This window comes from Perissodus microlepis, chromosome 7 (assembly GCF_051167445.1).
Source record: "Perissodus microlepis isolate ML-2025 ecotype Zambia chromosome 7, ASM5116744v1, whole genome shotgun sequence".
In the NCBI taxonomy this organism is placed as follows: domain Eukaryota; kingdom Metazoa; phylum Chordata; class Actinopteri; order Cichliformes; family Cichlidae; genus Perissodus; species Perissodus microlepis.
The window spans coordinates 26632514-26644348 of NC_140467.1; the positions used below are offsets into that span (position 1 = coordinate 26632514).

The 11835-nt window shown below is 46.1% G+C and overlaps 1 protein-coding gene across 2 annotated transcripts; it reads right to left on the bottom strand.

The window, feature by feature from the left end:
* Positions 1-591: 591 nt before the first annotated feature.
* fer (fer (fps/fes related) tyrosine kinase) lies at positions 592-11623 on the bottom strand. 2 transcript variants are annotated; one of them, XM_084934419.1, is made up of 20 exons: positions 11333-11623; positions 10410-10538; positions 9573-9704; positions 9320-9493; positions 8032-8131; positions 7774-7957; positions 7529-7666; positions 7335-7454; positions 6955-7077; positions 6664-6865; positions 6411-6509; positions 4657-4860; positions 4391-4513; positions 4245-4301; positions 4046-4164; positions 2503-2597; positions 2305-2428; positions 1998-2152; positions 1742-1864; positions 592-1660 (listed from the first exon to the last, which is right to left on the bottom strand). In XM_084934419.1, exons 2-20 carry the CDS (start codon positions 10476-10478, stop codon positions 1524-1526), a joined length of 2478 nt encoding a protein of 825 aa, XP_084790545.1. In that variant the 5' UTR covers positions 10479-10538; positions 11333-11623; the 3' UTR covers positions 592-1523. The 2 variants fall into 2 exon arrangements, with proteins under 2 accessions (XP_084790545.1, XP_084790544.1); XM_084934418.1 differs by having other exon boundaries at positions 4657-4863.
* Positions 11624-11835: the final 212 nt, after the last annotated feature.

Genomic DNA, 11835 nt, shown 5'->3' on the forward strand with positions numbered 1-11835 from the left:
TGATATCAAAATGCTAAATAAGGTCCCGTTTCCGCTTTTAACTTTAACTGAGCAGTTAAGTTCCAATTGCTTTTTTCAAATGTATTAACATTATTTTATTTGCACATAAATGTGTCTTCTCCACTCACATTTCACATTTTCACTTATACTTCCTCATAAATTCTGCATTTGCATCATCTTTTTCTTATAATCAACTTAATTTAAATAAATACACTTCTCTCATTCAGTTAGCGCTTTATCCTGGTTATGTAAACAAGAACCATTTACCACTGATTTGATGTCCAGAATGAACCTAGTTCAGACCCTCTCCACCTTCTTCATCCAGGTTACCTGCAATGTCTTTAAAATCCAGCAGATGTTGTTCTTGAGCAACACATCACCACAGTTATGACTATCAGGCATCACCTAGGGCTCAGATCTTTATAGCCAATTTACTCCTTCTCAACTCACCTGCTCAAAGTCTGCATAGAGGCATGGCCTCTTTGGCTGATAGGTGAAAAGCAACACAGTGGTGTAGCTGCAAATGCTGAACTACACCTCTGGACTGCATTTGTGCTGTTCCAGCATTTTGAATGGGCATCAAACACTGGCTTATTTTCATACAGTTTATTTTCATAATAAAGGTACAACAATAATATTTTAAAAAGACGATTAGTGTCGGAACTCAGAAAAACTTGTATTTACAGTAACAGTCAGTAGGTGGAGCTCTCAGCTCTGATGTCCAAGAAGTGATGCTTACCAAACACTACTCACAGTTCTTTTAGTCTGAACACAAGGCAACCCGAAAATATACAAAGTGCTGGTGATAAAAATCCAAACTGTTTGGTCAAAGAAACTTTCTGGAAAAAAAAAAAGCTTGTGGACGTGGTCTGTGTGATGAAACTGTGCATCATGCGCTATTAACCAATCAGCAGTGATGTGCAGAGAAACCCCGCCGCCTAAAAAAGGACATATTTTTTAGTGTTTTTAGTTTTTGTTGGAACACATTTTTGTTTTGTTCAAGTTAGTGTCTTCAATTAAGTTTAAACTGATTTCAATGACATGTGGGCTCAGTTAACGCACGCGGTTTCTGTCTTTTAGATCTTTCAGATTTTAAGATTTTCCCAACTAAAAGCTTCTTCAGATTAATGGCAGAAATAAAAAAATAAATTAAATGAAACAGTTTTAGTGTTCAGAGCTGATGGTCAAAGGGAAGGATGTGTGGCCGTTATAACAGAAGGGGGCTTCACATCGTTTCAACTAAAAAATAAAAATATTTGAGTAAAAAAAAAAAAAAAAAAAAAGCTTGCACAAACATTTTAGCAGCTTCTGTTTGTTTGTAGTGTTGTTATTGATTCAGTGTTTTTTTACTCTCTGTTTGTTTATCATTTAGTGTAGATCAATCGATCAATTACTCATTCAGTTTCTTGACTCGAGGCTGGCGTCCTTCCTGTAATGCAGTGTTTCGTGTTTTGATCTCGGAGTCTGCGATTGGCGATCTTACACTTTAAGGGAGTGTCTTCAGACTGGCCTCATCAAACTCATCACTTCTTCTTAATAGCGGCAAGGTCCCGCTGCAGCTCGGAGAACTTGGGCCGGTCCTCGGGGCTGTACTGCCAGCAGCGCTGCATCACTTTGTACACATCGTCAGGGCAACGTTGAGGGCAAGCCATCCTGTAACCTAGCAACCAGGAACACATGGTCACCACTTGATGACATCACTGATTTTGTGATGCAGCTGATTGATTATCTGGGTGTTTACCTTTCTCCACCTGCTCTCGAGCCTGCTGATTGGTCATCCCCGGGTAAGGACATACCCCCAGACTGAAGGTCTCCCACAGGAGGATACCGTAACTCCACACATCGCTCTCTGAGCTGTAACGACCTGCAGCGCCCAATCACAGCGCAGCACACAGTCAGCAGCCACTCTCTGCTCTGTTCTTATTAACTTCTGTCACAGACTCAACAGCTTCTTTAAAAATCAACAGGCATCTCAGGTACAGGTGTGCGTGTGTTACCATAGTTGAGCGCCTCAGGTGCAGTCCATTTTATGGGGATCTGTTTGAGTCCAGAAGAAGAATAAATGCCGTCATCCTCCTGACGACTCATCCCAAAGTCACTGATCTTCAGCACGCTGTTATCCCCGACAAGACAGTTCCTCGCTGCCAGGTCCCTGAGATACACACACAGACACGCACACACACGCATACACGATGTTTAAACTCAGAAAATACTTAAACTTTGAACTCACTCTGAGTTTGATAGCAAGAACAATTCTCTGCAAAGTTTTGACGGGTTTTATAACCCCGCCGTAACCGTGGTTACCTATGGATGCAGTTTTTGCTCTCCAGGTACGCCATCCCAGCCGCAGCATCAACTGCAAAGCGTAGCAGCTGTTTGGTCTTCAGCTCATCTTTCTTCTTTCTCAGGAATGACAGAAAGTCTCCACCTGGACTCACAAGACACACCTGTTAGAAACCGACCAATAACAATACAAGTTCACTCAATTTAAGCTTCACCCACCAGGAACGAGCTCCATGACAATGTAGATCGGCTGTCGCTGGGTACAAACGCCAATCAGTTTCACAATGTTCGGGTGGTCATACTGCTTCAGGATCCTGCAGCCAATCAGAGAGGAGCAGAGTGAGCGTTCAGCCAATCAGAGAGGAGCAGAGTAAGTGTTAAGCCAACCAGAGGCCATTTTTTATATTTCTCACTCTGTTTAATTAATTTCTGAATGTGATCATCACCTCTTTCTTTGGTTAGAGGTAACTATCCCACGCTTCTCTTTCTGGAACAAACTCCTGGAGGAGGCGGGACTCTGGGCAGGTGTGGGATACTCACAGTGCCTCTGGTTCAGAGTTTTCCTCAGGCGGGTTGTCTCTGTAAGACTTTGACCTGTTACCTGACTAAGGTCAGGTAACAGGTCAAAGTGCCCGATCCTCTCAGAGTCTTTGGGTGAAATCCAGAGAAACCTGTAGGTGTCACGGGGTCATCAGCCTGCTCTAAAAAAAAAAAGTGTTGGAGGTATGGAAGGTCATAAGCGCCTCAATCCACCTCACTCCCCGAAGGCCAAAGGTCACTGATTGCATTGTATCAGCTGATCTAAGGCCACGTGTAATATGCTTGGCTGAAGATGAGCTGAGCGCTGAGGAGGATTAGAAGGCGGTGAAGCCTCAGCAGAGTCCTGGCAAACTTAAACAGAGAGTGAGGGGTGAATGCTAGGGGGAGCTCCTTTTTGATCCATGTCTTTAATGTCATGTAGAGTTCTGAGACAGAACCAGTGGAGCGGCAGAACTGCATGACAGATCCTTTCTTTAACACAAGGACAAAAGCTGTGATCAGGTATCACCCTGCTCAGCCTCCCTTATGGAGAAGAGGTGCGATGTAGTTTTGGCCTTTCTCTGACTGTCCCATCTACAGTTTGAGACAACCCTAATGACCATCACTTCTTGGACATCAGAGCTGAGAGCTCCACCTACTGACTGTTACTGTAAATACCAAATCCAGGAAGATCTGACTGGAGGAGCGCAAGTCGACCTTGGTGTGATGAGCCTTTTTCCGGGTTTTTAAACTCACATCTTTCTGTTCCTGAGGCTGATAGATGGGTTGAACTTTCTGAACTTGCTTTATAATTCTCTCTTCTTCTCTTCTGCCACCGTGGATAATGATTCAGGGTTCAAGTTTGGCTTCCAAAGTCAAAACCGTGCCCTCAACATTCAGCTCGGACTCAGCGGCTATAGAAGAGGGTTCCCCGTTTTCCACCTTCAGGGTTTCTACCTGAAGGAGGAAAACTCTGGACCTGTTGAGATGGGAGGAGACTCAGGACTATGGAGGGATTACTGCTCTGGGAACACCGACATTCCAGCAGGAAAAGAAGAAAAGGACGTCTGACATCGCCTGATTAGATGCTGACATAACAACCCAAGTTTGACAGGGAGTACACAGACAGACATTTGGGCTGTTTCCCGATATGTGGTGTAAAAACTGTTTGATTGATTTGCTACTGACTGATTTGTTGATGATGATGATGATGATTTTGATGGTGCTTGCATGAAGGGCTCACCTGGCCTCAGACAGAAAACGGATCTTCAGCTCTGGAGGTAAATCCTCTTTACACGTTTTCACGGCGACCGGTGTTTTGTCTCGCTGCAGAGTCCCTTTATACACCTCGCCAAAGTTACCCTGTAAAAAAGACAGCAACGAACCATGGGAAATGAAGGCGGTGAGTGAAAGATGAGTGTAAGGACAGGTAGATGCCTCACCTTTCCCAGCAGGTCCCCCAGCACCACATCCTCATGGTTCAGGATCCACTTCTTGTCCTGCAGAGAAAAAACCGCCAGTGAGCACCAAATACCATCATGATAACTAACCTGAATGCACAACTGTATGTGGGTGTAGGAGGGGCTACCTTTACAACGGGGTTTTGCAGCACGACTCCAGACTTCTTGGTAATGACTTGCTTGGTGGTGAAGTGATGCTCAATGAGCTGAGGGATGGTGGTGAAGCCCGTCCCCTCAAAACGGTACTGATTCTACCAGAGAGGGTGAGAGACATTAGCTTAACATATGAGAGAGAGACACACACACACCGGGTTACTGTGTGTGAATATATGTCGGCATATTGGATGATGAAGTGTGTGTGTGTGTGTGTGTGTGTGTAAGTAATCGCACGTACATCAGCATACTGGATGATGAAGTGACGTCTCTGATCGTCAGAAAACACAGACAGGACATACTCGCCCGGTTTGCCATGGCTCTCCCTAACGAGGAAGTCTCCCTGTTGCCGTAGTAACTCCTGAGCCTCAATGCGGGGGATGGCGCCGTGGTACCACTCTTGCTCTGCTAGAGGGCGTTCCGATGTGGGGATCACATCAAAGAACTGCTGCAGAGATGCAGAAGAAGAAAAATCTCCAATATAATCTGATCCTTCCACCTCTGATTCAGACCTCCCTCTCCTCCCACCTCCTCCAGCTCTATTTGGGGGAAACCGAGGCGTTTCCAAACCAGATGAGACAAACGATCTCTTAGGTGTCCTGGATCTTCTCCCAGTTGCAGATTAAACACCTTAGTAAGGATCAGCATAGCATCCACATCCCTACAGCAACCGCTCCATCAGTCACTCTTCCACGCTGCTCTCCCTGAGATACCGAAACTCCTCCACCAAGGACCCTAACCCTCCAATACCTAGAGTGAGAACATGGCCTCATACTTGGAGCTGCTCATTCTCATTCTCTGGAGAAGCTGAAGGTGACATGAATCAGTTGACCCGTGATGCCAGAAATGCCAATGAGAAATACAAAGTGGCGGTGCCAAAGCCAAGTCCCTGAAATCCACAAGCACTCCCTTTGTTACCCTGTCTCTATCCATAAAAGTTTTGAACAGCATCAGTAACAAAGGGCAGCCCCAGTGAAGTGCAGCAGCACCACCACCAAGCCCTCATTGAGGCCGTACAGGGGCTGAATGCCCGCAACTACGAGCTAGAAGGCTCTTACTTCCAAAGCACCCTCTACAGCAGCGGTCTCCAACCTTTTTTGCGCCACGGACCGGTTTATGCCCGACAATATTTTCACGGACCGGCCTTTAAGGTGTCGCGGATAAATACAACAAAATAAAACTAGTACCGGTACCAAAAAAAAGAAGATTTATTCATAACACACGTGAAAAGACCCAGGAAAACCGAGTTAACGATAAAAACGATAACAAAATAACGCTGAAAACCTATAAAAACCCTGAAAACCATACATTTCACACCTGAGCCTCTACTCTCGCGGCCCGGTACCAAACGACTCACGGACCGGTACCGGTCCGAGGCCCGGGGGTTGGGGACCGCTGCTCTACAGGACTGCCCAAGAGATGTAGCTGAATGAGTCCACAAAGCACAGGTAAGCAAGTTGGACAAACTCCTTCCACACCTCAGTTACAGCTTCGGCTAATGCCAGAGTCACACTCTGATTGGCCGCTTCCTGTCAGATCTATCTGGACTCCCACAGGCTAATAAAGACTCCTCTGTCCTCTGGAGGCTTCCTTCACCTCTGCTGTCCGGGAAAGGCAATATGACAAGTGCAGCTAAATAAGCCCGTTGTCCATTAGTACCTACTCGGGTTGGCTCGCCACAGCTTGCCATGTTTTCAGGCTTTTCCATTACATTATAGTCCCTGGTACTTCATGTTCATACAAAATACATCACAGGACGCTCGGTCACATTGCTAATAACAACCTCGTGCACATTAGGTGGTACTCCATTGTAATGGAATACGAGTTGAGGCAAGTCAAGCTGACTCGAGTAGGTGCTAATGGAAAAGGGGATACACAGTCTCAGGTTTTCTGAAGCTCTCCCAGACCAGAGACTTGGTTTTATATGACTTGTGTCAACAGTGGGTTCAGTGATTCTGTTGAGATATAAACGGGTTCAGTGTTGAAAAGTGTTACCGAGGTAGAGGAGCCCAGCATTGCTTTGGGAGATCGAATCATCCCGGCCAGAGAGTGACGAAGAGTGTCGAACCGAGATCCACGGTCCTTCACTTTGTCCTGAAAGCACGCACACACACACACACACACACACACACAATTAATCCAGAGCACTACATTCAAATGTTAAATGTGGAAAAAACGCTTGTGAAAAGGAATCTCTTCCTGTCAGTTCTAATCGATAAATGAAAACTAATAATAATTGAACATTTACAGTTGATCCGACAGAGCGAGTATCGTCCTCGTATGGCAGTGCGGGGGGTGGTGGTGGCGGGGGAGGGGAAGCGGCAGCATCTGCCATCTTGGCGTCGAGCAAGGCCTTCTGGGAGGCAAGGCTTGCCTCTGAGCTGCGCAGTGATTGGACAGCGTGCCGAAGCTCGAGGAGAGAGAGTTTCTGACTGAGCAGCAGGACGCAGCTGAGGGCAAGAGACACAGACAGTCAGAGAGACAGAGAGAGAGAGAGAGAGAGAAAGAGAAAGCTCTGACTCCACCTCCTCGCACTCACTCGCTCTTCTTCTCCGCGCTCTGCTGACTCGTCTGGATTTTGTTGTCCAGGTCGTCAGCCAACGCCTCCTTGCCCTGCAGATTCTGCTGAGTCAGCTGCAGCTCCTCTGTTGCCGACGACAACCTAAAGGCAATTAAAACAAGGGTTAGTAGCCACACCCACATACACACAAAGACAGTGGTGTAACTCCACTAAGTACACCACCCCCCATCACACCGACCCTAAAGCCAAACAGGCCAAAGCAGGCGGAGTGGTGTTCAGGACCCCAGGCAGAAATCACAGAGCTCTGCGCTCACCAAAATCAGATACTAACAGGTACTACAAGCTTTTAGTTTGGTGGGTTACGGCAAACACTGAAATGAAAGTTTGAAAGAACGCACTTGGCTCTCAAGCTTTCGGCTGTCAGCGTGTTCCACAGAATCTCATTGGCCGGCAGGTTGTCCGTCTCCTCCAAAAGAGACGCGTCAAACTCCACAGTCGCCTCCGGCGTCTCCGGAGACCTAAGAGAGGTAGGCAGGTGGTTACCAGTGCAACCCGGACAAAGAGGTGTCCTGTCCAACAGGTGTGAGCTGACCTGTAGGCGTCGATGAAGTGCTGATACTCGGCAAGAGGATCGATCTGCTCAACTGCTGCCGCAATTTCCTGATGGACCTTCACGATCTCCTCAGAGAGAAGACTGCTGATCTCACAGTACTCCTCAAGAATACTTTTCCTGCACCAATACACACACAAAAAAGTAGCTGACAGTACTCTTCCAGAATATTTTTACTGCAGTAATAGACAGGTATGAGATGGTGTGACAGTGGTCATGTGACTCACAGGGCAAGTGTCATGTCTTCCTGCATCCTCTGCAGAGCGTCCAGCAGGGCAGGTGCGGCATGGCAGCGGTGTTCATCCTGCTGCGTCCGGGCGCTGCACACCGCGAGCACATACTGGTTGTGAAGGTTGTGGAGCTTCCCCATAGCCTTGTCATAACGGTCGCGGGCACGCTCCACCTCACGGCCTTTAATTGGAAGTGAGAGACGGTTAGGGAGGAGTCAAAAGGACAGTGTAACAAAGAGGATTTCAGGGACTCACCTTTGGCTACAGCCTCTCTGTATTTCTCTTTGGCGTTGCTGGCATCACGGCTCAACTGACGATACGTCACCTTCAGCTTATCCAGGTCAGTCCTGGTTACCTAGCAACCATAACCATACCGAGAAGTAATGAATGAATCTTAACCACATGCCTATAAATTTAAATGGTGGATGACATCATAATTAGGGCTGCTCAATTAATCGAATTTTAATCACGATTACGATCTGGGCTTTCAACGATCATTAAAAATGACTGAGCCGATTATTAGCCCCTCCCTCGTGCTTTACTCTCGCGCTGCTCCGTGTGGCAAATCGAGCGCACCTCTCTGCATTTCGAACACGTGTCACAACAATTAAGACCAGCGGTCCCCAACCTTTTTTGCGCCACGGACCGGTTTATGCCCGACAATATTTTCATGGACCGGCCTTTAAGGTGTCGCAGATAAATACAACAAAATAAAACTAGTACCGGTACCGGAAAAAAGAAAATGTATTCATAACACACGTGAAAAGACCAAGGAAAACTGAGTAAACAATAAAACGATAACAAAATAATGCTGAAAACCAATAAAAACCCTGAAAACTATACATTTCACACCTGAGCCTCAACTCTCGCGGCCCGGTACCAAACGACTCATGGACCGGTACCGGTCCGAGGCCCGGGGGTTGGGGACCGCTGATTAAGAGGACCCGAGGGAAGCTCGGAAAGCTAAGCAGAAGTTATTTGGAGAGGACAGTGACTGCCGTTGGTTGAAAAGAGAGGTAAAAAAAACTTCAGTGGTGTGGAAACATTATGGGTTCGCGGAGTCAGACGTGGATCAAGTAGACATAGTGTGTAAACTTTGCTACAGTGTCGTAGCTGCACCACAGAGCAACACTGCAAAGTTCACTAAACATAGATGTTTACATTTACATTTTTTATATTGCAAACATTTGCACTGTTATCAGTATTTGCACACTAGTTATATTATTTTTTGACAATCTTTAAAGTCATTATTCAATACATTGTTATTGTTAAATAAATATCGTCAAATAATCGAGATCTCAATTTCAGTGAAAATAATTGTGATTATCATTTTTGCCATAATCGAGCAGCCCTAATCATAATGATTGGTTTTTAACTAATTGAAATTATTTAAAAGCCGATGAAACCTAAGAGACGTGCTCAGGTGAGCTCACTCAGTCCAACATGCTTGTAAAAGCCCTGGCGTGCTTATATTATGCACCAACAGGAAACGAACTTTTAGCTAAGGCTCTGCCTCAGTCTGCTGCCCCTCCCCCCTGCACACCTTGTGGATATGGCTCTCCAGCTGCTGATGAAGACTTTGGTAGCTCTTCTTCACCTGCTGCTTGTCCCGGATCAGCGTGGCGAGACGGTGCAGTGGCCCCGAGTTCAGATCGTCGGCGTGACTTCTCATTATCCGACCCAACGCCTCCGTCTGACGAATCACCTGCGACCACGACTGGGACACAAACACACACACACTTAGACTGGTCCACATGCTTTGCCCCTCCCATTGAATCGACAACTGAGCCACTCACCTTACTCACGGTGCTGACATAGTCAGCAGTTTCTTGTTTCTCCATCTGCTGCGTCATGCTGAGCAGCAGAGAGGCATACTCTTTATCACTTTTCACCCGCAGCGTCATGAAGCGCTTCACCGTCTCCAGCAGCTAGAAGGCAGGCAGCAAGAGTGAACCAGACAAGAAGTGACGAGTGGAGAGGAGGAAGCGCAGAATAATGACATCACACAAAAGACAGGTGTTTGACACAGAATGTAGATAGAAGATGGACCTGGCCACTGTGACACACTTATTTTTGGAGTCTCAACGTTAGCATTTTGGATGGTGCTATGTTATTTCTTTGATTAAGGAAGTGACCATATTTGTCCGAGAGGGCAGATTTACTTAATGCTGTGTAATATTAAATCAAAATCTTCAAATTTCACTCTCAAAACTGAAGATCACCCTTCTCAGCCCTGTTAGTACAGTAACCTCACAGCAGCCATATTAATTTACATAATTAAAATGCTCCAAAAGGCTCTAACAAACTTTACTATACAAACTTTAAAAAACTGTTATATAAACATTTGCCTTCGTACAGGTGTTTTAAACCAGGAAATTATCAATAGAGACCCCAAATTTTGTGTATTAGTCTGTAGACATGTTTATTTCTGCTGCAAAGTTTTAAATGGAAGTATGGGGGGGACTGACTCACTGCTGCCCCTGCTGGACATGAGAGGAACTGTATCCATCTTTAATTACAGTCTGTATAAACAGTGCCCACCACAGGTCAGACTGTGAACTGCACCCCTCTGATAGTGATCTCCGCAGGTGGAAACATGTTGAGCTCTTTGAGTATTTGAGGCTACATCAGACCTTTAACTCCCAGTCCTGCAGCTTCAATAATCCCTCGTGGGAATTCCTTAGATCCCGACCGAACCCCATCCTGGATCTCAGTCTTTGTGTTTAACAGCGTGGATTAGCGGGCACTGATAGCATGGCCGTCTATGGAGAGACAGAAATATCAGCAGGTTCATAACAAATAGATGATCTGAAACAAACTCTTCAAACCTCGACATCTCCCACAGTCACTTCTAAACCTCTGAACAAATTGAGCAGGATATGTTTACTCTGCTAAAGCCACAGCCTGAAACCTCATAACCCATTTTATAACTCTCTAACAACCCTCTAAAAACCGCTGAAATCCTCAGAAACCAGAACAGGGTGATTTCACCTCCAGCACAGAAAAACTCAAACTGTCCGACAACAGAAATGAAACCATCAGGTGTGAAACACTCACTTCCTCCTGTGGCTTTAAACTGATTTAAACTATAAACATTAGCTTCAATCTGTTAAAGCTAACTCAAAAACTTTCCAAGACTTTCCAAAACACGTTCCAAGCATATTTCCAACATCTTCACTACTTCCTTCTAGGACGCTTCAAAACTTTTCAGACTTCCTTCAAACTATCTAATCACGTCACAAAACCTTAAAACACATGAAACGGTTTAAATATAGCTTTAAAGCACTTTAAGATGTTTAAAAACTGTTTTAAAAAGTTAAAACGGTTTGTGGCACTTTAAGTTTCAAACTATGCTAACGCTAGCCGCTGCTCCCGTCTAAATTAAAGGGAAATGAAGCTAGCGTGCTAAAAAGATAACGGCAGCTTCCTTTGGAATTGCAGGAAAACTGACTTATTAACATACTAACAGCTGCTGTTAAACTTTGTTCAGAAGTCTTTAAAACTGAAGCCGAACGGAGAAGTCGCACTCAGAGACCCCCTGTCCGCTTCTCCGAACCTTTTCTCCGGGTACGAAGCTCCGATGGAGCGGCGGAGGAGCGCCGGGATACTCGCAGGGGGTTCCCAGTTTTTCCTGCGCTCCTCGGACGCTTTCTGCCGCTTTAACGCACCAGGAAGTGGGTTAATGCGGCAGGAGGCTCGCTGTCCGGTCACCGCGGTCCTCTGTCGTCCTTGGCCGGTATCATGTCCTCCGGTTCTTCTGGATTCTCTGCTCCGTTTCCCGGCTTCTCCAGCTGCTGTCCGGCTACCGAGCTAACGGCTAACAGGGAGGGGCTTCCGTGGGAAACGGAAGGAAGGGGGGAGGAGGGGGTCTTATTGTGTGGCTGAAGACGTGAACGTGTAACATGCATGGGACATACGTTGGACAGAGGAGCCGTAGGACACAGAACATCTGGATCAAACACTCCGATTTCACACACCTGGATTAAACACACCTGGGCATCATTTCTTATCGCTGCACCCTGTGGTAGAAACTATAAAAATAAACCTGAGAATGTGCAC